Genomic DNA, 22,036 nt, shown 5'->3' with positions numbered 1-22,036 from the left:
TCAAGCCCGGGTTCAGATGGTTTGAATACAGCATAAACAAGCACATAGGTGTTGGATAAATGTGGGAGGTGTGCCCACGTCACTTTTTCAGGTGTACACGTATTTGGTCTTTACGGTGGAGAGACAAGTCATGAGACATGATGACATGTGGGGCTTGGTCTCCCGGTCTGCAAATGAGTCACTGTGCAGCCTTAGGTAGGAGGTCTGTAAGAATGCAGCGACTGCCACCTGCCTCCCTCCCGGGGCTGGGGAAGATGAATCGGGCTTTTTAAGCAGCAGCGGTGAAACACGACCGGCTTCTTGATGCTAAGTAAAGAAGAGCATCTGGGCTCTAATGGTAACAAATGGGTCTCATTCTCTTTCAGCATCTCCCAGCTCCGATACCACTAAACAAGGCCAGTAAAATAGGTCGCAGCGTTTTAAAATCAGATTTCCAGAGAAATCTTCCCCCAGGAACTTGTGACAGTGCCAGGAGATTTTTCAAAAGGCTAATCTAAATTCCTTCTCACTTCAGGCTCCCTTCCCTTTGCCTTTTGCCCAGTGAGATCAACAGCTCTGACCACCATTATACGGTGATTATCTTTATTCTTAAAATCTTTATTTTTCTCTGTTTTCCAGGAGTGGATTTAGACTAGAGGGGACTGTTTCCTCCCTATCAGCATTCACATCATTCTTCTCTCTTCCTTCTCCACGCTTTCCCCGCCTTTCTCCCTCTCAAACCAGCAGACCTCCCCGCAGGGCCTGTGTTGGCCTGGACTGCTGGGTCCTGCGGGGGCCACCACAATGAAAGACACTCTGACAGCTGGTTCATGCTGAAGCCTACTGTACCAGCCCCATGACCGGAATCTGAAGGCCCCAGCCCTGTCTGCAACACGGATGCATCATGGGCTAAATCCAAGCCAGTGGGGTCTTTTTGTGGTTCAGGGTCAGTCACTCTCACTGAACATCTGGTAAAAGGTCCCTAGTTCTTTATAATGGTAATTAAGGTGTGGCTAACACGGAGGCTACTTAGGATCTTTGAAATAGTTTGAACTCCCAAGGGAAAGAAAGGGGAGTGGGTTCCTAACAGCTGGTGGAATTTCAGAGCGCAGAGTATACAGGATAACAAGGCGGAGGAGAGCAGCAGAAACAAGGTGCAGGACAGTGGCTAACAAATATGGTTTAGCAGCACTGCCCTGTCTTCAACTGAAACCTTCCGTGGAATCCCACTCCAAGCTCCGATGGGAGCGGCACTGCTCTGCGTGGAAGCCAGGGTAAAGTGGTGGAGGTACGGCCCACACTTCTGCCTCCTCACCCCTGCTCTCCTCTCCTGAAGGGGTGGTTCCTGGCACCCACAAGGAACCCCCAGGCTTCCGTGAGTGAAGGAGCAACAGAGAAAGGAGGTAAATTTACATACACAGTGAGAGGGGATGGCAAATCAACTTTAGGGCCTTATGGGACCATGTGGCCAGCATATTTGGGTATCAGTGGTCCCATTGCTTTCATCTTTCTAGTTTATCATGTTTCTTAGCCTTGATTTTCATGACCAGATATATTTTATCAGAGTATATTTTTGTCATGCATCTCAAAATCTTTGCAGACTAAGTTGGTGTCTGGATGTGTGTACACAGTTCTAGGAAGAGAGAAGCTGGCATATCACATCCATGATAAATAAGACATTCATAGGGTCTGGTTTCACTTGCTATACAACTCACTATTCTGAAAGGGGCTAACTACTTTTTAATTTTATTTATTTGAGAGAGAGAAAGAGCGAGAGAGCATGAGCAGGGGGAACAGCAGAAGGCAAGGAGAAAGCAGGCTTTCCACTGAGCAGCGAGGCCAATGCAGGACTGGATGCCAGGACCCCAAGATCATGACCTGAGCAGAAGGTGGACACTTAACCACCTGAGCCCCCCAGTGGCCCAGGTACTATGATATTTTACTATGCTTTATGCTGGCTTAAAGCAAACCGAATGAAAACAAAATACACTCTAAAATGAACTCAGGATTCTTTAGTGCCTCAAAAATAGAGCTTTACACTATTAAGACCACACTTACCCCTGAACAATGAAAGGTATTTTTAAAACCACTTATAGTAAGATGTTAAACACAGATGGTCTAATTAGTCCTTTTACTTTGGCTGTATATTTATTAGGAAGAGGGGCAATAATAAGAAATACTTTGCTAAGTGAGATTTCTGTGGACTTTTAAATTATAAAAGCAGACTTAGAAAAATACTGCTTTCTGTAAATTTGGCTGAGGGCTATTAATTTCTGAAATTATCTACAGAAAAGCATAACATATACTTAAGTGTCCATCGATTTGAAAGACTCGAGAAAAAAATGTGAAATCCAAACAACTGCAGTATGTAATTTTTTCTGATTTTTAAAGGAATATTTATAGCTTGAAAGGCAAAAGCTGGCGAAATATATAAAAATCAGACAAGCAATTCTTTTCCTATTTCAGGAAAATTACATACAGTTCTTAAAGAAGACATTGACAATTAGCTCTCAGTTGACACATACTCATTATGCTAGAATTTCTAAAAACTCCTCCCCTTTTAATTTCTGAGAAGGGAAACACATTTCTTTCAGAATTGGAAGAATGGCTTTAATGACCTCTATAATCTATAGCTCAGAAGTCAGATCCATCAGACAGCCTGTTTTCCTCTGGTCAAAGCTAAGAATAACTTCCACATTCTTAAAACGGTTGGAAAAAAGGTCAAAAGAATAACAACATTTTTTGACAGCTCAAAATGACATGAAATTCACATTTCAGTGTCCATAAAGGTTTCTGGAATGCAGTCATGCCCATTCATTTGTACTTGGTCTGTGGTTGCCTTCCTACTACCACGACAGAGTTGAATAGTTACAACTGAGACTGAATGGCCCCCATGCCTGAAATATTCCTACAATCTGGCCTTGCCCAGAAAAATTTGCCCACCCCTGACCTAAGAGATGGAGTCCACTGGAGGGCCCCTCTGTGTATCCTCGGGGCATGCGGCAGAAGACGTACCTGGTTGAACTGGTGCAGGCATTTGTCCAGACACCAGGAACAGCAGAAGCAGTGTCTGCACACACATCTGGACCATGGACCACGCTGCTGGAGTTGGGATCAGAACCAAACAAACAGAGTCAGAAATACAGAAAGAAAGAAGCAGGCAGTTTCTACAGACACATAGTCCAAGTTTCTAACTTGGAGATTTATGTACCTGGGGAGGTACGTGGTGTGGGAAACGTCCTTCCATTCTGCACATGCTACTACTACTACTGATTATTACCATGATTATCGCTGAGGGTGAAGCTTCTCTTCTGTGGGCTTACCTTCTGATGACTGCTGGTGACCTCAGCAAAACCAGAAATGGGTTAGTCCATATTTACTAGCAAAGGTAAACTAGGCTTTCCGGTTCTAGTTCAAAAAAACCAAACAAACAACTCTTTCCATCTTCCCCTAAGTGTTGTCAGTGATAAAATTTGCTTTTTCAAACCAGTTTGTGTTCTTAAAAAATCTACTACCTAAAGACCGTGAAACAAATAATACATTGTAGATACTAATTATGTGCCCATATAAAAAAAGGAATCAAGTTTAACTTTCTTTGCAGAAAAAAAATAATTCCATACAGAGATTTTTTAGGGCTAAATTTCAAGGGACAAATTAGCCCTTTGACATGTAATTTGGACATATGCATAGCTCAAGAGTGAATAAAACTCTTGGAGGAGGGGCGATTGAATGTGACCCACTGACTGCCCAGAGTTAAAAAAACAAACAACAAAAAAATCCCTTTAAACAATCCTGAAAATAGTCCTCTCTTGAAGACCCCAGAAGTAACTCAGCCTTATATGGACATTTTCTTGTCCCAGTGTTAACTCAATTGGATGAAACTTGATCTGGACACTTTTCAGCCTGGCTGTGGTTGTGAATGAGCCATTTCATGTAGGAAAGATCACACAGCAGTGGTGAGAAGTGTTTAAGTAGTAGACACAGTGTGGGGAAAACCATGTCTTTTTAACTGAAGAAAGCAGGGAGATCATGAAAGGGGAGTTTGGCCCCCTGATCCTTCTGGGATCTCAGAAGTGATAAATAACCTTTTGGACCCCTGCCAGAGAGACCAGTCACTAACACCTCTTTTAGATTGATGGAAGGCTGATGGCCCAGAGTTTAAGGAGACTAGCTCTAAGAAGGATGGCAAGGTTCCCTAGTGCTCATTAATTTGTGATTATCTATTGCCAATGCATATAATGAATATATTTAAAATAGAAATATGTTCTACTCTTTAAAAAAGTCCTTCTTGAAGGCGCCTGGGTGGCACAGTGGGTTAATAAGCCTCTGCCTTCAGCTCAGGTCGTGATCCCAGGGTCCCAGCATCGGACTCTGCTCAGCGGGGAGCCTGCTTCCCCCACCCTCCCCGCCTCTCTCTGCCTGCTTCTCTGCCTACTTGTGATCTCTCTCTCTGTCAAATAAATAGATAAAATCCTTAAAAAAAAAAATCTTTCTTGAAATTGAAGGATCAAAGTACAAAATGCAGGAGCCAGAGTAGCTAGGTTTGGCTTGGAACTGGAATGCCTCTGCAAGTCACCAAAATGCATACATTTTTCCATCGCTTGAAATGTAGCCCTGAGAATCTCACTATAGGATTTATTTCCAAAAAAAGTCAAACTTGATTCTTTTTTAATGTGGGCACATATTAGTATCTACAGGGCAATCTTTCAATAGAAATACAAGAAAATACTCTATGATCAGGGCAAGTCCTTAGCATGTATTTCATGATAAGGAAGCTAGATAGCTTTATGTGAAATTCAATCCATTATTCCTAATTCATATACCAATCTTAAGCCTTGATTAGACACTTAAAAACATCAAACAATTTTAAAATATAGGAATAAATCCACGTGTAGAATTTCCCCAATTCATATGTCCTTTAGTAAGGACACATACCCACGTCCAAAAGGTTGGAATCAGGTAAACTTGTGAAACTCTGATCAAGTCACAAACACTGAGGTGGGGGTGGATAAGGGATTAACATTGTGTGAGAATAGAAAAGTTGGGAAAAGTCCAGACTTCCCTTGTTTGGCAAGCCAGAAATACCATGAGAACAGCTGTTTTCCTGGTGTTCTGGTTTCCACTGGCATTCATAACCAAATGTGCATGGAAATAAAAACCAGGGAGGAGAAAAACCCCCAGGCACAAAAGCCCTACAGTTTTCTGTCTTTTGAGCTAAGATTTAGGTCAGCTTGTCCACTTCTCACTCTTAAGCACATTTTCTCTCCCTTTCTCTCTCTCACATACACACACATGCGTGCGCACGCACACACACATTCTCTCTCACACTCACTTATTAAAACCACTCTCCCCACCCCACACCAGTCACTTCCCACAGCACCGTCTAGGAAACAGAAAAGGAATATTTTAGCTTTAAAAGAGAAACAAACAAATATTATTCCTGTCTCATAGTATATTTTTTTACTTAAAAAAATACCCAAAAAACAGGATAAGTGTTCACACAAACAATGGCCACTGCCGCGGGTCCACACTCCTGTCCTGGGACCTGCTGCAGCTGCCCAGTGATTACCTTTTCTGCCCCCCACAACACCCTCTGCCCTCTGCACTTAGGGACAGCCTTACCTTGCCCTCCAGAGCGCTGGAAATGTACATGAGGATGGTTCTTGGAATCCTTGTCACAGTGATTAAAAATGACCCTTTTATGGCTGTTCCTTGATGGTAGCGGAAAAGAATGGAAAGAGACCAAAGGATTGGGTGATCAGGAGGGTCATTTTTATTTCTGGGAAGAGAGGAAAAAAAGACAGCACTTAAAAAACACCATTTAAAACTTCTCTGGTTCAAATTATCAACAGTGATGATTTATAAATGCAATAAGCAGTAACACAATAAGCATTTGGCAAAACTTTCATACTCATTGATAGCGAAGGTTAAATTATTTCTTGGACTGACTTCTTGTCATGCCACTCAATGCTACAAATAAACAAAATGGAAAATTAAAAAAAAAAATACTGAGGAATGAAAATAAACAATCTTCCCTCTTTACTATGCCTCCCTGTCCCCAAATCCTGTAAGTTTTCTCTTAATCTCATTTTCCCTTTCAGAAGTTTAATTATATAATCATTTCCAAGGTCTACATTACATATGTAAAAATTGCCAGCATTGGCTTGGTGATTAAAATCACCACCAAATCATGTGACCAGGAAGGGCAGCCACAGGGACACCAGTGAGCTCCAGCTTGACGTGAAAGGGACAGAAAGTTCTGGCTCCCGCACTGCTCAAGGCTCCTAAAATCCAGCTGATTTCTACTCTGCTCTTTAAAGGTCACTTCAGTGTAAATCATTTGTGGAACGTGTCATGACACAGCAACCAAGAACGCAAAAGCCAGTTTCCCAAGCAGAGGGGAAACAAAAAGTGAAAAAGAACAGAATGGGCACAGCCTTCACCCTACCCCAAACCTGAAAGATAAAACAAAGGAGGGAGGGCTGGCGCCACCCCTCCCCTGACCCTCTCAATTCCCGCTGGTGCCAGTTCTAGAAAATGAGGCCCTTTCCGAGAAGCCACCTCTGATTCAAGTGAAGCTTGGTTACTTCATAATGGATTATGCTACAACTCGCTCTGGTTGCTAATAAGTCACTATGAATTAAGGTTTTGACAAGAGCCTAGGTTTTGAGGGAGAAAACGGAATGTGGCCAGAAATGTCTCAAGAGCTGGCAAAAGGGCTGTATTTTGCTGTTACTGAAATCATCCAGGAAGGAAAGGAGAACCCGAAAGTCCTATTGGGAGCAGAGGACCCATGATCCAGTCGCCCCACAAAAAGGATGATGTGTGTTTCAACTCAGTATTACTGAAAATAGGAAATACCAGGGAAACTATTGCTGATATGAATTCATGCTGGTCTGATAACTAGAACAGTGGTATCGGCCAGGAAACTCTGACATGGTTTTTCCCTTTCCTCAGCTTTTTTTTTTTAAAGGAAGAATGTTTACTTTTCCTTTTAGGAGATTTACGTGCCTTAGAACTTATTAGAGCGTCGAGAGGATACAGGGAAAAGAGGACAGCACCTGCTTTCCATCTGGTAGGGAAACAAGTGATTCACAGGCCACTGTGAGGGGGGCTCTGGGGTCTGGTCCTCCGGGTGTTGAAGTCTCGGCTTCAGTATCCTCGTTCTGAGAACATTTCCTTGGGAGGGGATCAACCATTTCAGGCAGCGGCATGACTGCTGTAGTCTGTGACACACTCTGGTTGTCACTCGAGGCTCTCTGGGGCTTGGTTGGAAGAAGATGCCTCAGTTCCAGAAGTTGGGTTATCACGTGATGAGAGAAACAACTTAAAAAGAAGGCCCTACTAACTCAGTCTGGCTCGTAGAGACAGGAGTCATTAAATACACCCCCCTCACATGCCCCCAATTAGAAATCATCCTACAGAAAAGGGTTAAACAAGTAGAGTGTCTCTGAGGCCTCCACCTTCTCTTCTTAGACCTTTCTCCATGTTCAAAGGTAACATGCCCTGCCATGCCTCCCCGGCTGTGTTTGTGGCCACGACCTTCATCTCTGCCTCCTTCACAAGCAGCAGAACCTGCCCTCAGGAAGAGGACCTCATTATATCCGATGAAGCTTAAAATGATACTCATCTCTGGATTTCACGGTATTCTGAGAACTGGCTTGAGGGAGGGCAATGCAGCGCTGGGCGTGTCAGGCAACCTGGGGCTGACTGAGGAAGCCGGGGCCTCCTGGCAGGTCTGCCCTGTGTCCCCAGGGCATACTGCATGTGCAGCACCTTCCACCCCACTTCTGTGGCAGTGGCATAAGGAAGACCTGGTGAGAGTGAGAGCGTAGGTGACTCTAGGATGCTTCCCCCGCCTGGCCCCGGGACCTGGCGTCCCCTTCTTTTTTAAACTTGTGGCTGTCCTGTGGAAGCCGGATCCCAGGACACCACAGCAACTCAAGGCGCCAAGCAGAGGCTCTAACCGTCCCCTCCATCTGGGTCCTGTGGCGGCTTTGGGTCACAGCCCACTAGGGTTGTGCGGCAACCACTCGTCCCTCAGACAACACGGCATCAGGCCAAGCAAGCAACTTCAGGGTCCCAGAGGCAAGTGTCAGCTGCAGGTGGCTCCGGCCAAGGGCTGAGGACTCAGCAACAGTGTGAGGGTGTAACTCTGTGCAGAGGCTCCTGGACAAGGACCAGCCTGAATGGGAGGGACGGCCGCCAGTATAAATCCGGTCCCCAGCAAAGGGGTGCTGTGTGGTCCCCGAAGAGACCATCCTTGTTTCTTTCAGCAACATCACCATATGGTCCATCTTTCCAACCCTCCAGAAAAAGGAGATTGTCTTTATTATGAAGAACAGGATTCTGTAGCCGTCCCCAGTGACGCTGACTGGGGTTAGGAAACCCATCTGTCTCCCGCCTAAATCCCACAGGCTCAGCTATTCACCCAATCCCCTCGCTGCCTTCTCAGCCAGTCGAGAGCAGCTGGAAACCATCTCTGGAATATCTGAAATGGATGATGAAGTCATGCCTCAAGCGTCCCTTCTCCAAGCTGAACAGTTCTAGTTCCTTTCTCTCACCACCCCTAGCCACATCTTTATGGCTCTCTGTGGACCCCTCTTCAAGTGAATGGTTGTAAAAGAGAAATTTTACAGGTCACTGTATCCTGACACTTGATGGTCTCTGTGTGATGTCTTATCTCTCACGATGCTTACATGCATGACAAAGATGAACGCATGAGATCTTGTCAACCGTGGGATGAGGAAAAACCTTAAGGTTTCCAAAATTTGGCACCATGTAAAAAAGAAAGCAGAACTCCTTAATAAAGAAATAGTGCTCTAAGTTAGTCGACATACATTTTGTTTTTATCAAAGTAGTATGTAAATATCTTAAGTCAAATAGCACGAGGCTAATGAGAGAAGACAGGAGTTTGCTTTCCCCACTGCTCATTTTCTTTCCCTAGAGGTCATACGTTAGCTATTTCTTCTGTAACTTCCCCCACACTTCCAAATTACATGTTCTTTCTGCCATGTATTTTTTTCTGCTTCTGATATTGTCTACTGAATTCTCACTCTTTTTTTTTAGAGGTGGTGGGGAGGGGCAGAAGGAAAGGGAGAGAGAGAATCCCAAGCAGGTTCCACAAGCAGCCGGAGGCCAGTGTGGGGCTTCATCTCACGACCCTGAGATCATGACCTGAGCCAAAACAGAGAGTCAGACACTCAACTGGCTGAGCCACCCAGGTGCCCGACTTCTCACTTTGAAACATGTCTGTCAATTGTTTATCTTATACAACCTAAACATTTTCCCATTCTCTCTTTCTTATCAATAGATTTATATTGAAGTTTTTAGAGTTCTTCCTCTGCTTTATTGAGATATAATTGACATAAGACATTCTGTAAGTTTAAGGTGTACGATGTGTTGATTTGATATATTGCAAAATGGTTACCACCACAGCACTAGCTAACACTTCACTAGCTAACACCTCCCTTACGTCACAGAATTACATTTCTTTATTGTGGTAAGAGCATTTATGTTCTACTCTCTCAGCAACTGTCAAGTATATGATACAGTCTTATTAACCACCATCACCATGCCGGACATTAGATCCCTAGAACTTATTCATGCTAACTTGAAGTCTGTACCCTCTAACCAGCATCTGGCCATTTCCCGCAGCTGCAACCCCAAGCCCTATTAGTTACCACTCTACTGTTGCTAAGTTTCTACCATTTTGGCTTTTTTACATTCTGCATATTACAGTATTTATCTTTCTCTGACTTATTTCGCTTAGTACAATGCCCTCAAGGTCCATCCACATTTTCACAAATGGCAAGATTTTCTTCTTTCTCATGGATGATTAAAATGCCATTGTGTGTGTGTGTGTGTGTGTGTGTGTGTGTGTGGTACCACATCTTCTTTATTTAGTCATCTGTTGATACTTGATCAACATGTGGGTTGTTTCCATAGCTTGGCATTGTGAATAATGTTGCAATAAACATGGGAGTGCAAATATCTCTTTGAGATCCTATTTTCATTTCCTTTGGATATATACCTAGAAGTGGGATTGCTGAGTCATAAGGTAGTTCTATTTTTAATTTTTTGAGGAAGCTCCATACTGTTTTCCATAGTGACTGCACCAGTTTGCATTCCCACCTGTAGTGCACAGGGGTTCTCTCTTCTTCACACCCCTGCCAACACTTGTTATCTCTTGTCTTTTGATGACATCAATTCTAACAGGTGTGAGATGATATCTCCTTGTGGTTTTGATTTGCATTTCCCTGATGATGAGTGATGCTGAACACCTTTTCATGTACCTATTGGTTATTTGTATGTCTTCTTTGGAAAGATAATGTATGTTGTTCCTCTGCCCATTTTTTAACTGGATTTTTTTAAAAAGGTGAACTTTATTTATTTATGTATTAAATCTGTATATTTCTTGTTTCCTTTTTTTGAAAGATTTTATTTGAGAAAGAGAGGAAGAGCGTGCTCATGTAAGTGGGTGGGAAGTGCAGAGGGAAAGAGGGAGAGGCAGAAAATCTCAAGCAGACTCTGTGCTGAGTGAGGAGCCCGACGCTGGGCTCTATACGAGCCTGAGATTGAGACCTGAGATGAAACCAACTGCCTAAGCCACTCAGGACCCCTTTGCTTATCTTCTTTTTTAAAGATGTTATTTATGGGGGCTGCCTGGGTGGCTCAGTGGGTTAAGCCTCTGCCTTCAGCTCAGGTCATGATCTCAGGGTCCTGGGATCGAGTCCCACATCAGGCTCTCTGCTAGGCAGGGAGCCTGCTTCCTCCTCTCTCTCTCTCTCTCTCTCTCTCTACTTGTGATCTCTCTCTGTCAAATAAATAAAATCTTAAAAAAAAAAAGATGTTATTTATTTGAGAGAGACAGAGGGAGAGCACGCATGGGGGTAGGGTCAGAGGGATAGGCAAACTCCCCGCTGACTGGGAGCCTGACTCAGGGCTTGATCCCAGGACCTTCAGATCATGACCTGAGCTGAAATCAGATGCTTACCTAAGCCACCTAGGAGCCCCTATTTATTTTTTTAGAGAGAGAGAAAAATAGAGCATGCATGAGTAGGATATGGAGTAGAGGGGCAGTAGGAGAGGGAGAAGGGAATCTTAAGCAGGCTCCACAAGTGTGGAGTTCAGTCTGGGGCTTGATCTCATGACTCTGGGATCATGACATAGGCCAAAATTTAGAGCCAGACACTGCATCAATGAGCCACCCAAGCACCCCTTTAGTGGAGTTTTTGTCGTTATTGGATTATATGAGTTCTTTATATATTTTGGATATTAACTTCTTATGAGATATATGATGTACAAATATTTTTTTCCATTTCATAGGTTGCCTTTCATTTTGTTTTGTTTTGTTTTGTTTTTTACTGTGCAGAGGAGATGAACAATCTATACCCTGAAAACTACAAGACTTTGATGAAAGAAACTGAAGAAGACACAAATAGATATTTTGTGTTCATGAATCAGAAGAATTCATATTATTAAAATATCCATACTATCAAAGCCATATATAGATTCAATGCACTGCCCATCAAAATTCCAATGACATTTTTCACAGAAAAAGAAAAGGCAGTTTTAAAAATTTGTATGGTATTACAAAAGATCCTAAACAGCCAAAGCAGTCATGAGAAAGAAGAACCAGCTGGAGGCATCACACTGAATTACGCTACAAAGGGGTAGTAATCAAAACAGTGCGGCACTGGCATAAAAATGACATATAGATTGGTGGAACAGAATCAAGAGCCCAGAAAGGGAAAAGAATAGTCCTTTAATAAATGGTGTTGGGAAAACTGGATAGCTACATACAGAAGAATGAAATTACACCCTTATCTTACACTACTCACAAAAATTAATTTGGAGTGGTTTAAAGACTGAACCATAGCAACTGAAACCATTAAACTAAAGATAACATAGGGAAAAAGCTCCCTGACATTGGCCTTGGCAATAATTTTTGGAATATGACATAAAAGCACAGCCACAAATGCAAAAATTAATAAGTGATAATAAAAAGCTCTGCACAGTAAAAACAAACCAAAAATTAAAAACAAAACAAAACAAAACAAAACTCAAAAAACAACCCACAAAATGAAAGTCAACCTGTGAAATGGGAAAATTTATTCCTAAGTATTTTATTGTTCTTGATGCTATTGTGAATGGGATTGTTTTATTTTTCAGATATTTTGTTGTTCTAGAAATGCAACTGCTTTTGGTATGTTTTGTATCCTGCAACTTTACTGAATCCACTGATTAGTTTTAATAGTTTTTAGTGGAGGTTTTAGGTTTTTTCTATTTATAAGATCGTATCATCTGCAAAGACATTTTACTTCTTCCTCTCTGATTTGGTTACCTTTTATTTCTTTTTCTTGCTCTGGCCAGGACTCCCAGTACTATACTGAATAGGAGCGGTGAGAGCAGGCACTCTTGTCTTGCTCCTGATCTTAGAGGAAAAACTTTCAATCTTTTACCACTGAGTATGTTTCGGTCAATGTTTAGTGTTTACAATATCAGTACATTAGTAACACTTGCAATGATCCAAGTAGTATTTTCTTTTTTAAAAATTATGTATTTATTTATTTTTGTTGGAGTATAAACCAAGTAGTGTATTCTGATTACAGTTCCTTTCCTACACAACTTTTGGGTTTTCCTGAAGTTAGTAACTGTTTCACATTTTTTATTTGCTTGGTTTCTCTAGGGTTTTATCAAATACTTCATCAAAGTGTAAATATTTTCTCTACTTGTTCAAACATATCTGGTATTCTCTTAGTTTCCTTTTTCTTTTTTTTTTCCCTTGGAGACATGCCTCTGGGAGCCCACTGCTCTTCTGCTCCTCCTTGGACTGGGTGTTTTTTATACTTGCTTCATAGCTACCCTTCTGGGAACTCCCTGTTCTTTTTTACTGTGTTGGATCCCATTTCCTGAAACTCCTAGTTTCCTACCTGGCTTACTCATTCATTTCAGAGACCACCCTCCCTAAGAAAGGAGACGGGGAACAAAATATTTTGGGATGTTGCGATCTTGAACATGACTTTATTCTCTTTTACCCTTGACTGATACCACGAACAGGTACAGAATTCTAGTTCTGAAAATAACCTCTCTTTAGAACTTTGAAAAGTTTGCTCTATTGTCTTCCTTTTTCAGAGCGGCTGTTGAACATCAGACCCCATTCTAGTTTTAGATCCTTTGCCTGTGATCTAGTTTTCCCTTAGAAGCTTCTGGGATCTTCCCTTTACTCATGTCCTCTCGCTCTGGGAAATTTTCTTTGATAACTTCCTCCTTTCTCTTTCCTTTGTTCTCTATTTCTGGAACTCATATTAGTCAGATGTTCAGTCTCCAAAATGCATCCTCTAACTTTTTATCCTTCCTTTATTTTCCATCTTTTTGTCTTTTTGCTCTACCTTCTGGAAAAATTCTTCAATTTTATATTTTAATCCTTCAGAAGAAAAATTCCACTTTCGCAATCACATTTTTAATGACTAAGAGATCTTTTTTCTTTTTTTGTACTTATTTTATGGATGCAGTACTCCTTTGTTCTGAGGATATTACAGGTTTTTCTATTTTTTTTTTTGTAGTTTTCTTCTGCTGTCTGCATTGTCTTTATTTTCCCTAAATTCCCTTTGTTTTGTTCATTTTGGTCTTTTGCTTTACTAGAGGTTATCTGTGAATGTTGAATCATCATGGCTATCAATTCTTATTTAAGACTGAGGAGCTATAGCGTGAATTAAGTACAGCGTGAACTGGCGGCTCTGTATGAGGGGTGACATTTGCCTGGTGAGTTTCACTGTCTGTTCAGTCAGGGAATCATTTCATTAGGGGACCCCTCCCCCACCATATGGCATTATCTAGGGGTCTTTACTCTGGGTTGGTAATTTCTCTAAAGAATCGCCTAATCTCTTGCCGGGGGATATCAACCTGGCTGTCAACATCCTAGGAGCTGAAACACCGAATGCCCTTTGGTGGTGGCCGTGGGGGTCCTCACTATTCAGTATTTAGGCTTTTACTTATGTCCCCTTCTTTCAGTACAGAGCCAGTACCCAGCCTCAGCTGTGCCAGAAACCCAAGTCTGGACCCTTTCTGGTTTACCCCTCCAGAAAGCAAAGATCCTGTCTCCTGCTGTTTGGAGAAGGGGCCCTGGAGCTTAACTGTTCCTTAGGAAGACCTATAACTAACCTTCAAAAGTACATTTTATACTTGAATTCCTGCCCATCTAGTTTTTTTTTTTTTTTTTTTTCACCCAGATCAGCCTGTCTTCCTTTCACCTCTTCCCCCAGCCAACACACACAGACGAGCCTGATCAGGTTTGTCTAGTCGGCTCAGTTGCTACTCATCCATACTCTCTTCAGCTTCCAGCATTTGGTTGATATTTCTTTTCTCTGTCGTTTCCTACTGTCCCTGTACGTTTATGCCTCCTTCATTCTTTCATGGTTTGCGGGGAGGGGAGCTGGAGTAGGAAGAGGGATTAGAGGTCCAGGTAGACACTCACTAGAAGTCCAAACCAAAAGCCCCCGCTGAAAATGCTTCGGTTTTGTGATTCTAAGGTAACACAAAAATCACTATTGTCAGACAGGTATCACCTGCTGGCCAACATGGTTAGAATAATCTTTGTTCCCATACTCAGGAGCAAGCAGAACATGCCACCCACCTCTAGTGGCTCAGAGGTTCTCAAAGCCAAGGCCTAGGCCTGGTGTGCATCCCACGGTCTCTAATGATGAGAGCTCCCAAACAGCACCCCCTGTTTTAAAACCCACAGTGCTCCTTATTGTAGGGAGGTAATTGCTCATTGGGATGAATCATCCCTGCTTGACTTTCTTACCCCCACGAATATTCATGCTTATCTGCTCATTTGGTCTGAGATCAGAGGAGGATCAGCCCTATTGGGAATAAACTTCCTGTCCTCAGTCCAACCCTGTCATTGTCCTGGCCTGTTAAGTTGGCCTGTGGTTTTATCTTTGCCCTGTGGAGAGTCACACACACACACACACACACACACACACACACACACAAAGGTAAAAAGTTCGGGTGTGTGTGTGTCCTCAATTATTTTGATGAGGTAATGGGGTGAAAACACTTAAATAAGTATCACGCTGAACAAAGAAGCAAGTAATTAATTCACTAGTACTTAACAAGACGAACACAGACTGTATTTTATAGTTGCCTACAATTTCCTTAGGGTTTAAAATTATTTTCCAAGAAAACATTTTCCACATTTTACATAGGATAAAAGAATGCTCACAGAACTTACTGCAGTGTGTTCCAAACAGATCAGTAATTTTCTTAGGTTTGAAGTCAATAAGAACGGATATTTACATAAGTCAAACTTTCCTTTCAGACGTCTTTCAATTCTAAGCAGTAGGATTACGACTCTGTTTTGCTTCCCTCTGAATTTTCTAGCTTAAGGCGAAAGAGCTTGGAAATGCGACAGATTTGAAGTATAATATTTCTTTTCACCACCAAATAAGCATCCTGGTCCAAATTTGACCTGAGTCTTTGATGCCTGCCAATCCCTTTTAAAACTCCAAAGTACTTTTCATGATACCCAACATGAAGCACGTAGACAAGTCAAGGGCAGTAACCCGCTAGACCTACCTGTTGAAATAGCAAGTGACCAGCGCCCCAGCTACCGTCATGTGCTGGCACGCGAGGATGAATTCGCTGGTCCAGATGAGGCCAATTAAATGGTACCACCACATGTACCGAATGCCTATGAGAGGCTGATATTCCACTTGGCCACCTTCAATAACCCGTGCAGCTCCTAAAGTTTAAAACACAAACATGCTTTACACCAGTGTTTGCCAAAGCACGTAAGATGGTTCACTAGGCCACTCTTTCCGATGGCAGGCTGTTATCATTACCTGGACACAAAGATACCAGAGTAAAGCTGGAAGCATCCAACCTCATTTGAGCTCTTCATAGCACACACAGAAAAATGGGACACAGGTTTAACTTCTGAGTTCTAGCAATAACCATATGCATAATGACTGATGGGTAGGCAATTTGCCAGACACTTGACCTATACTCTAACACTCATCCCACTCTGCAGTTATGAACACTGAGGTGTGGAAGAGCCAAGGAACTTTCATAAAGTCTCACCCGTTCATGATTAGTGGAAGGAGGAGATAAACTCTGACACACTAGATCCTAACATCTATGGTTTTTCTACCACACCACTTTGTGATGAAAAAAACTTGTTATTAGGACCATAGCTGCTAGGATTATATTCTAGAACCCTGCTACCCCCCAAATTTAGAGTTTATAAATGAGACAAGACTCTCCATTTATTTCTAAGGGATTCATTTCAGATCAAGGGCAAACTCTTCTAGCGCATTTAAAATACCTACTGGGTCTCGGTGTTAACGTAGGTTTATATCTCAGCCTGAGCTAGGTAAGCTAGTTAGTCTCCTTAGGTATAATACCCATTTCCTGCTGGTGGATTTGAGTGAGATTACATGGTAAATGCTTAATATAGGGCCTTGTCCATAGAAAGTTCACTCCGTATGTGATAATGATTTTATTAAATTTCAGGAGCTCAATACTAGAGTAAACCAGACCAGGAGGGTCACCCCAACAGGGCTCTGCCTTTTACATGGCCAGTCCGTTTGACTTACCCTCATCTGAGGAAGGCCCCAAATAAGCTCTGCAATTCAATCCCATTCAGGTTGGATTTAGTAAATCCAAATCCCAGCTCCGTGGCTCGGCGTGATTTCCAGATGTTTCTCCCACTATGTATTTAAAATTATTGTAACTATACTAACTACAATCCTAAACTATCACAAGTCAGAAGATGGGCACTTCCGTCTTTAGCAAACCTACAACCTGAATGACATTTAAGGACTGTTTCATATTTTCTTTCTTAGCTACAAACTGGTTTTAGGTTCATAATTCCTGTGTCTAGAGACATTCACATGAGCGTCTCTGTGGAGGAAGTGGGAGAAGATAATAGTGATGTGAAGCAACCGGATTCCACGGACTGAGGCCGGCCTTCGCGCTTTAGGCCCTGCGTTCTGCTGAACAAGAGTCACATTGTGAGAAACAGTGGAGCAGCCTGATTTACAGAGAAGTTAATATTTGATTGAGCACTGGGCTCTTCCTGCCTGGGAGGCAATCTCTTGTTTCAGGTATGGCACTGAGAAATGTTTATGCTTTTCCAAAATGGGTGTGTTTCAGAAAAGCATTCCCTGCGCCAAAGGAGGTGAGCCCCTCACCACTAATGCACTAATGCACTGAGGTAGATCAGGTCGGGGGAGACTTGGAGAATCACTTCATGGAAGGTCAGAAATGACTAGGGCCAGCCCACAAGCACACTCTACTTCCCGCAAGGTCAGGTCCTGGGGAGAGACGGCAGTTTCGCAAGCGCCGGCCTAAAACGTCACGCATGGTTTGGGGGTGGAGAATGTTCCCACAGAACAGGAGGCATGCTTGCTTTGACAGATGAAAGGTAAATACGGAGCCCTGGCTGCTAAGCGTGGGGGGCGGTCTCTCTTCTTGGCTGCTCTGCACCATCAGGGGCACGCTCACACATTCCAGCTCGGCAAACTGATGGCTATAGCGACTGGAGAGTGGCCCAAGTGGTAAGCCCAGGTTCATACAAGCCGTCCACCCCTCAGCATTTTCCAGAGAAGCAGAACCCCTATGTTATTCTGGTCACTGCTGTTTTAGAGTATCTTTGTCTCCGCCACCTTCTTTGTTCCTCTGGTTCAGCTGTACCGGGCTGTTTTCAGTCTTTCCTTTAGGGCAGGGTTTCTCAACAAACCAATTCACATTTTGGTGCAGATAATTCCTCGTTGGGGCTGGGGGGGCTGCCCTGTGCCTTGTGGGATGTTTAGCATTCATTCTGGCCTCTGCCCACAAATGCCAGGAGCAACCTCCCTCCCCTCCTCCACTTAGGACAGCCCGAAAGGCCTCCAGACACTGCCAAATGCCACTTGGGGGGACAGACCTACTTCTCAAAAACCTCTGCTTTACAGCAAACAATCTGAAAAATCAGGCGGCTCAGGCTTCAGGCTGAAAGCCTAGGAAACAGTGGTTACCGCCTGTGGGTGGGGCAGGCACGTTTATGCGCGCAAGACTGCCCTCTCCTGGATGGCAGTGTCAGTGCAGGCAAGAGCCCTCCATCAGGACCAGCAGCTTTGTGGAAGACTGTGACACTAGAGCTATCTATCACTCTTGTGTTAAGGGGAACTGGACTTCAGATAGATCCCAAACTATGACGATCACAGGGATGATGGTGCAAAGGGCACTGAACTCGGAGAGGACTTGGTCCCAGTCTCAGCTTTTGACACATGTGATAAGCAACCTGGGCCTTTGCTCTCTCATTGTCCAGATGAAGAGGGTGGACAAGACAAACCCTGAGGCAGTAGTTACAGCCTTGGGCTTGAGTTCCACAGGGTGAGATTCGTATCTCAGCACTGACCCCTAATGGCTGACCAGCCTCGGGCAGGTTATGGGGCTTCGTAACATCTCTGTTCCACCTCTTGTAATCTGAAGACACTAACACCAACCCCTTGCGTCCTTGGCAACCCTGTCCAGTCTTATGACCTTGAATGCCGCACATGCAGCTGTTATGAGGATTAAGTGGCTAAGACCCTGGGAAAACTGAGTACGATACAAAGTTAGCTATAACTGAAAGAGAGGTAGAGAGAATTCCAGCTCTGGAGTTAACAATATTTATTAAGTATCTACTGTATGTTGGAATGATGCTGGACATTAGCCATTAATGGGGGGAATATGAAAGACGCGAACAAAAAATCAGAAAGAAGATACCATCTGAGTGACTATCGGGAACTCACATGTTGCTTTGTCTACTCATCTCCCCTTCTTCTGGACTGTTTGTAAGTCCTCCTTGAACCTCTAAGGGTCCCCCCCCCCCCATTGTCACTCTCTGTCAATGATCTTACTTTTGGTTTCTCTGAGGAAAGAGGAGCAATCATAAAACCTCTGCCGGGGCCTACCTCCAACATCTACTTGCTGTCAGCAAGAGCCCATAGCCTGACCCCCACTTAATGGGATACACTGTCCGTGATCCTAAGGCTAACCCTTCCTCTGGATCTCCTCCTCATCTACTGATGACAGCTCTTCAGCGATTCCCCTCCCTGCTTCCTTTATTCAAATGTACCTCTTAATGGAATCATTAACCATCTCTCATCTTTAAAAAGCAAAACAGGGGCGCCTGGGTGGCTCAGTGGGTTAAAGCCTCTGCCTTCGGCTCAGGTCATGGTCTCAGAGTCCTGGGATCGAGCCCCACATAGTGCTCTCTGCTCAGCAGTGAGCCTGCTTCCCTTCCTCTCTGCCTGCTGCTCTGCCTACTTGTGATCTCTCTCTCTCTTTCTTTCTGTTAAATAAATAAATAAATAATCTTAAAACAAAACAAAACAAAACAAAACAAAAACCAAACCTTCTCCTGACTCTACTTCTCCAGCTTCCTTGCCATTTCTCTGTTCCTCTTTAAAGTTTTTTTTTTTTTTAAGTTTATTTATTTATTTTAAAATAATCTCTGTACCCAAGGTGGGGCTCAAACTCATGACCCCGAGATCAAGCACTGCTCGCTCTTCTGAGCCAGCCAGGCACCCCTCTGTTCCTCTTTATGGCCGAATTCCTCAAGATGGTACCTACTTACTCATTTCTATTCTTTTCTTCCTCTTTCCCTTAAACCCACTCTGATCAGGATCCACCCCTGACCTCCGAACTTCTCTAAAGCAGTTTTGTTACGAAATTCAGTGATCCATCCTCAATCCCTTGGGTCTTATCTCCCTTAGCCTTAGCTTGACACACTGGAGGCCACTCCCATATCCCTGAAGCCCTTCCCCCACACTCCAATGCCGCACACCTTTTATCCTCCGGCCCACGGGCTGCTCCTGGTCAGCCTCATTTCTGTTTTCCTCCTCAGCTCCTGGATCCTTCTGAAGTTCCCTAAAGAACAGCCCTTGGATTTCCACTCTTCTCCCTGCACTCATTCTACTCTCATGGTTTTAAAAACCATTTCTAAAATGCTCCCAAATTCCCAAATGTGGCTCTCTAGCTGGGACCTCTCCAGAAACTTCAAACTCAAACAGCTAACCTCCCACTTGACATCTCCAGCTGGCTGCCAGAAAGCTGTCTTGGTTAACACGATCAAGGCTGATATGATGTCTCCTAACATGCTGCTCTCAGAGTCTTGCCCCGTCTTGGCTGACAGCAGCCTCATTCTCCCATTCCTCAGCGTCATCTCTAAATCTCCCTTCACACCCTCTGCTAATGTATCAGGAAATCCTTCAGAACAGCCAGGGAATCTGGTCTGTCCCACCTTGCCCATTATTATGCCAGCACCATCTCTTCCCTGGATGACTGCTGTTAAAATGTTAAGTCAGGTCATGTTACTACTCTGTTTAAAACTGGAATGATTTCCCACCTCAGATTAGAACTAGAGTTCCTATAAAGGCTACAAGGCCCAAGGATTTGACCCCACGCTCTCTCTGACCCCTTCCTGACCTACACTACCCCTCAACCATCCCCACTCCAGCTGAACGGGTCTGCTTGCTGTGCCCCCAGTACCCTTGCCTCGTGCTGGTCCCTTTATCCTTGCCTTCCTTTTGCCAAGAACATTGTCCCTCCCTTTATATAGCTCGTGGCTCTGCCCTTACCTCCTTCAAATCTTTGCTCACATATCACCTTCTCCGTGAAGCCCTCCCCAGTCACCAAGATTAAAATTGCACTTCCCCTCATTCCTCCTCCCTGCTTTAATTTTCTCCATACCACTTATCAGCTTTTAATGTACTATAAAATTCACTTATTTAATTTAATGCCCATCCCCCCTCTAGCTTCCAAACTAGAAGGAAAGCTGTATCTCTAGCAACTGCTTAACAGGGTCAGATATAGTAAATGTTCAATAAATATTTACTGAATGAACAAATGAATGAATGACTCAATCTTCCTCAATAAATCTAATAAATATATCTCTAATATATTCTATATCCCTGATATATCTTACTATAGAGACTGGAGATGATTTTCAGGATATCATCAATACAAACGGGGAAAATCATCATGAAGCTAGTCATACGTCCAGATATTATAAACAAGCTTTAAAGCATTTCAAAAGATCAAGGTGATACTCATGATCATATACATGGCAGTTTCTCAAGGAAGGCAGGCCAGCCAATGGGGATAACTTCCCAAAGGAAGCAGGTCCAACTTGGAAGGGCTCAACCTTCTAGTCATTCTGTGCACTGTCCTCTTCCAGCAAGCTGGCTCAAGTGTCCTCCTGACATCCGTTCTTGCCTATGTCTCCCACCGGCTCAGCTTCTGCTCTGACAGCATGAAGAGGAAGGGAAAAGAGAAGAAAATCTCACTGCTATTGAGTCTGTAATTTACCAAGTTCTTTCTAAGTATACGTCTCATTTAATACAGAGCTGCTGCGAACTCACCTATTGGTTCAGGATACACTCACTGAACTCACTGAGGGGCTGCACACTGGGGTAAAAGACCCAGAAAGAAAAAGACATGGCCCCCGCCCTCAAGATGTCCATACTCCAGGGGGATGGAACACATGAGTCATTGTCTTGCATTATTGTTCTTCGTAGGACTCATCACCATCTGACATACAAATATTTACTTATTCCCTCTCTGCCCACTCACTAGGGGCTCTGTCCTACATCTCTAGTTCCCAGGGCTGCAATGGAGAGCTGTTGAAAGAATGAAGAGTATAAAAAATGCAAGGAAAATGAAGAAGCAATACTAAGTATGCCTGGCGAACTTACAGATAGATTTCTAAGAACTACGATGCTCAAAACCATTCTTGGAGAATGACTAGATTTTCAAGCGGTTTGGGGATAGAGAGTGGGGTGCAGGTTATGAAGAGATGTTTCCAGATGAAGGCATGGCAGGTGCAAAGGCACGGATGTCCCTGCAGACTGTTCTCCTTTGCACCCTCCCAAAGGGCCCATAAACTTCAAAAAAGCAGGGACTGTTTAAAATCTCTTTTGTGCAAGCTCCCTCTACCTGTTCCTAGGACAGGTCTGGGCTGCTAGGGACGTTATCTTCTAGATCTCTCAGAACTTAAAAAAGACAATTTTCTTTGAAACTGTGT

At 43.4% G+C, this 22,036-nt stretch overlaps 1 protein-coding gene and 1 long non-coding RNA gene across 6 annotated transcripts in view; one reads left to right on the top strand and one right to left on the bottom strand.

Annotated features, from left to right (window-relative positions):
* SLC44A3 (solute carrier family 44 member 3) overlaps positions 1-22,036 on the bottom strand; it is a 100,093-nt gene that overhangs the window by 31,191 nt on the left and 46,866 nt on the right. For all 4 annotated transcript variants that reach the window (XM_032867178.1, XM_032867180.1, XM_032867181.1 and 1 more), the window contains 3 exons: positions 15,562-15,727; positions 5,602-5,758; positions 2,995-3,081 (listed from right to left, as the gene is read on the bottom strand). In XM_032867178.1, coding sequence (XP_032723069.1) covers positions 2,995-3,081; positions 5,602-5,758; positions 15,562-15,727 — 410 coding nt within the window. The remainder of the gene's footprint in view (positions 1-2,994; positions 3,082-5,601; positions 5,759-15,561; positions 15,728-22,036) is intronic.
* Positions 6,426-9,079, top strand: LOC116873381. Of its 2 annotated transcripts, none has more exons than XR_004383802.1 (3): positions 6,426-7,054; positions 7,476-7,623; positions 8,256-8,654. It is a non-coding gene; the product is annotated as an uncharacterized LOC116873381 (long non-coding RNA). The 2 variants fall into 2 exon arrangements; XR_004383801.1 differs by lacking the exon at positions 8,256-8,654 and adding an exon at positions 9,049-9,079 and having other exon boundaries at positions 6,427-7,054.

Source organism: Lontra canadensis, unplaced genomic scaffold, assembly GCF_010015895.1.
Source record: "Lontra canadensis isolate GAN:19392208 unplaced genomic scaffold, GSC_riverotter_1.0 scaffold33, whole genome shotgun sequence".
Classification (NCBI taxonomy): Eukaryota; Metazoa; Chordata; class Mammalia; order Carnivora; family Mustelidae; genus Lontra; species Lontra canadensis.
Note: the sequence above shows the minus strand (reverse complement) of the source record. Positions and strands in the feature narration are given on the sequence as shown.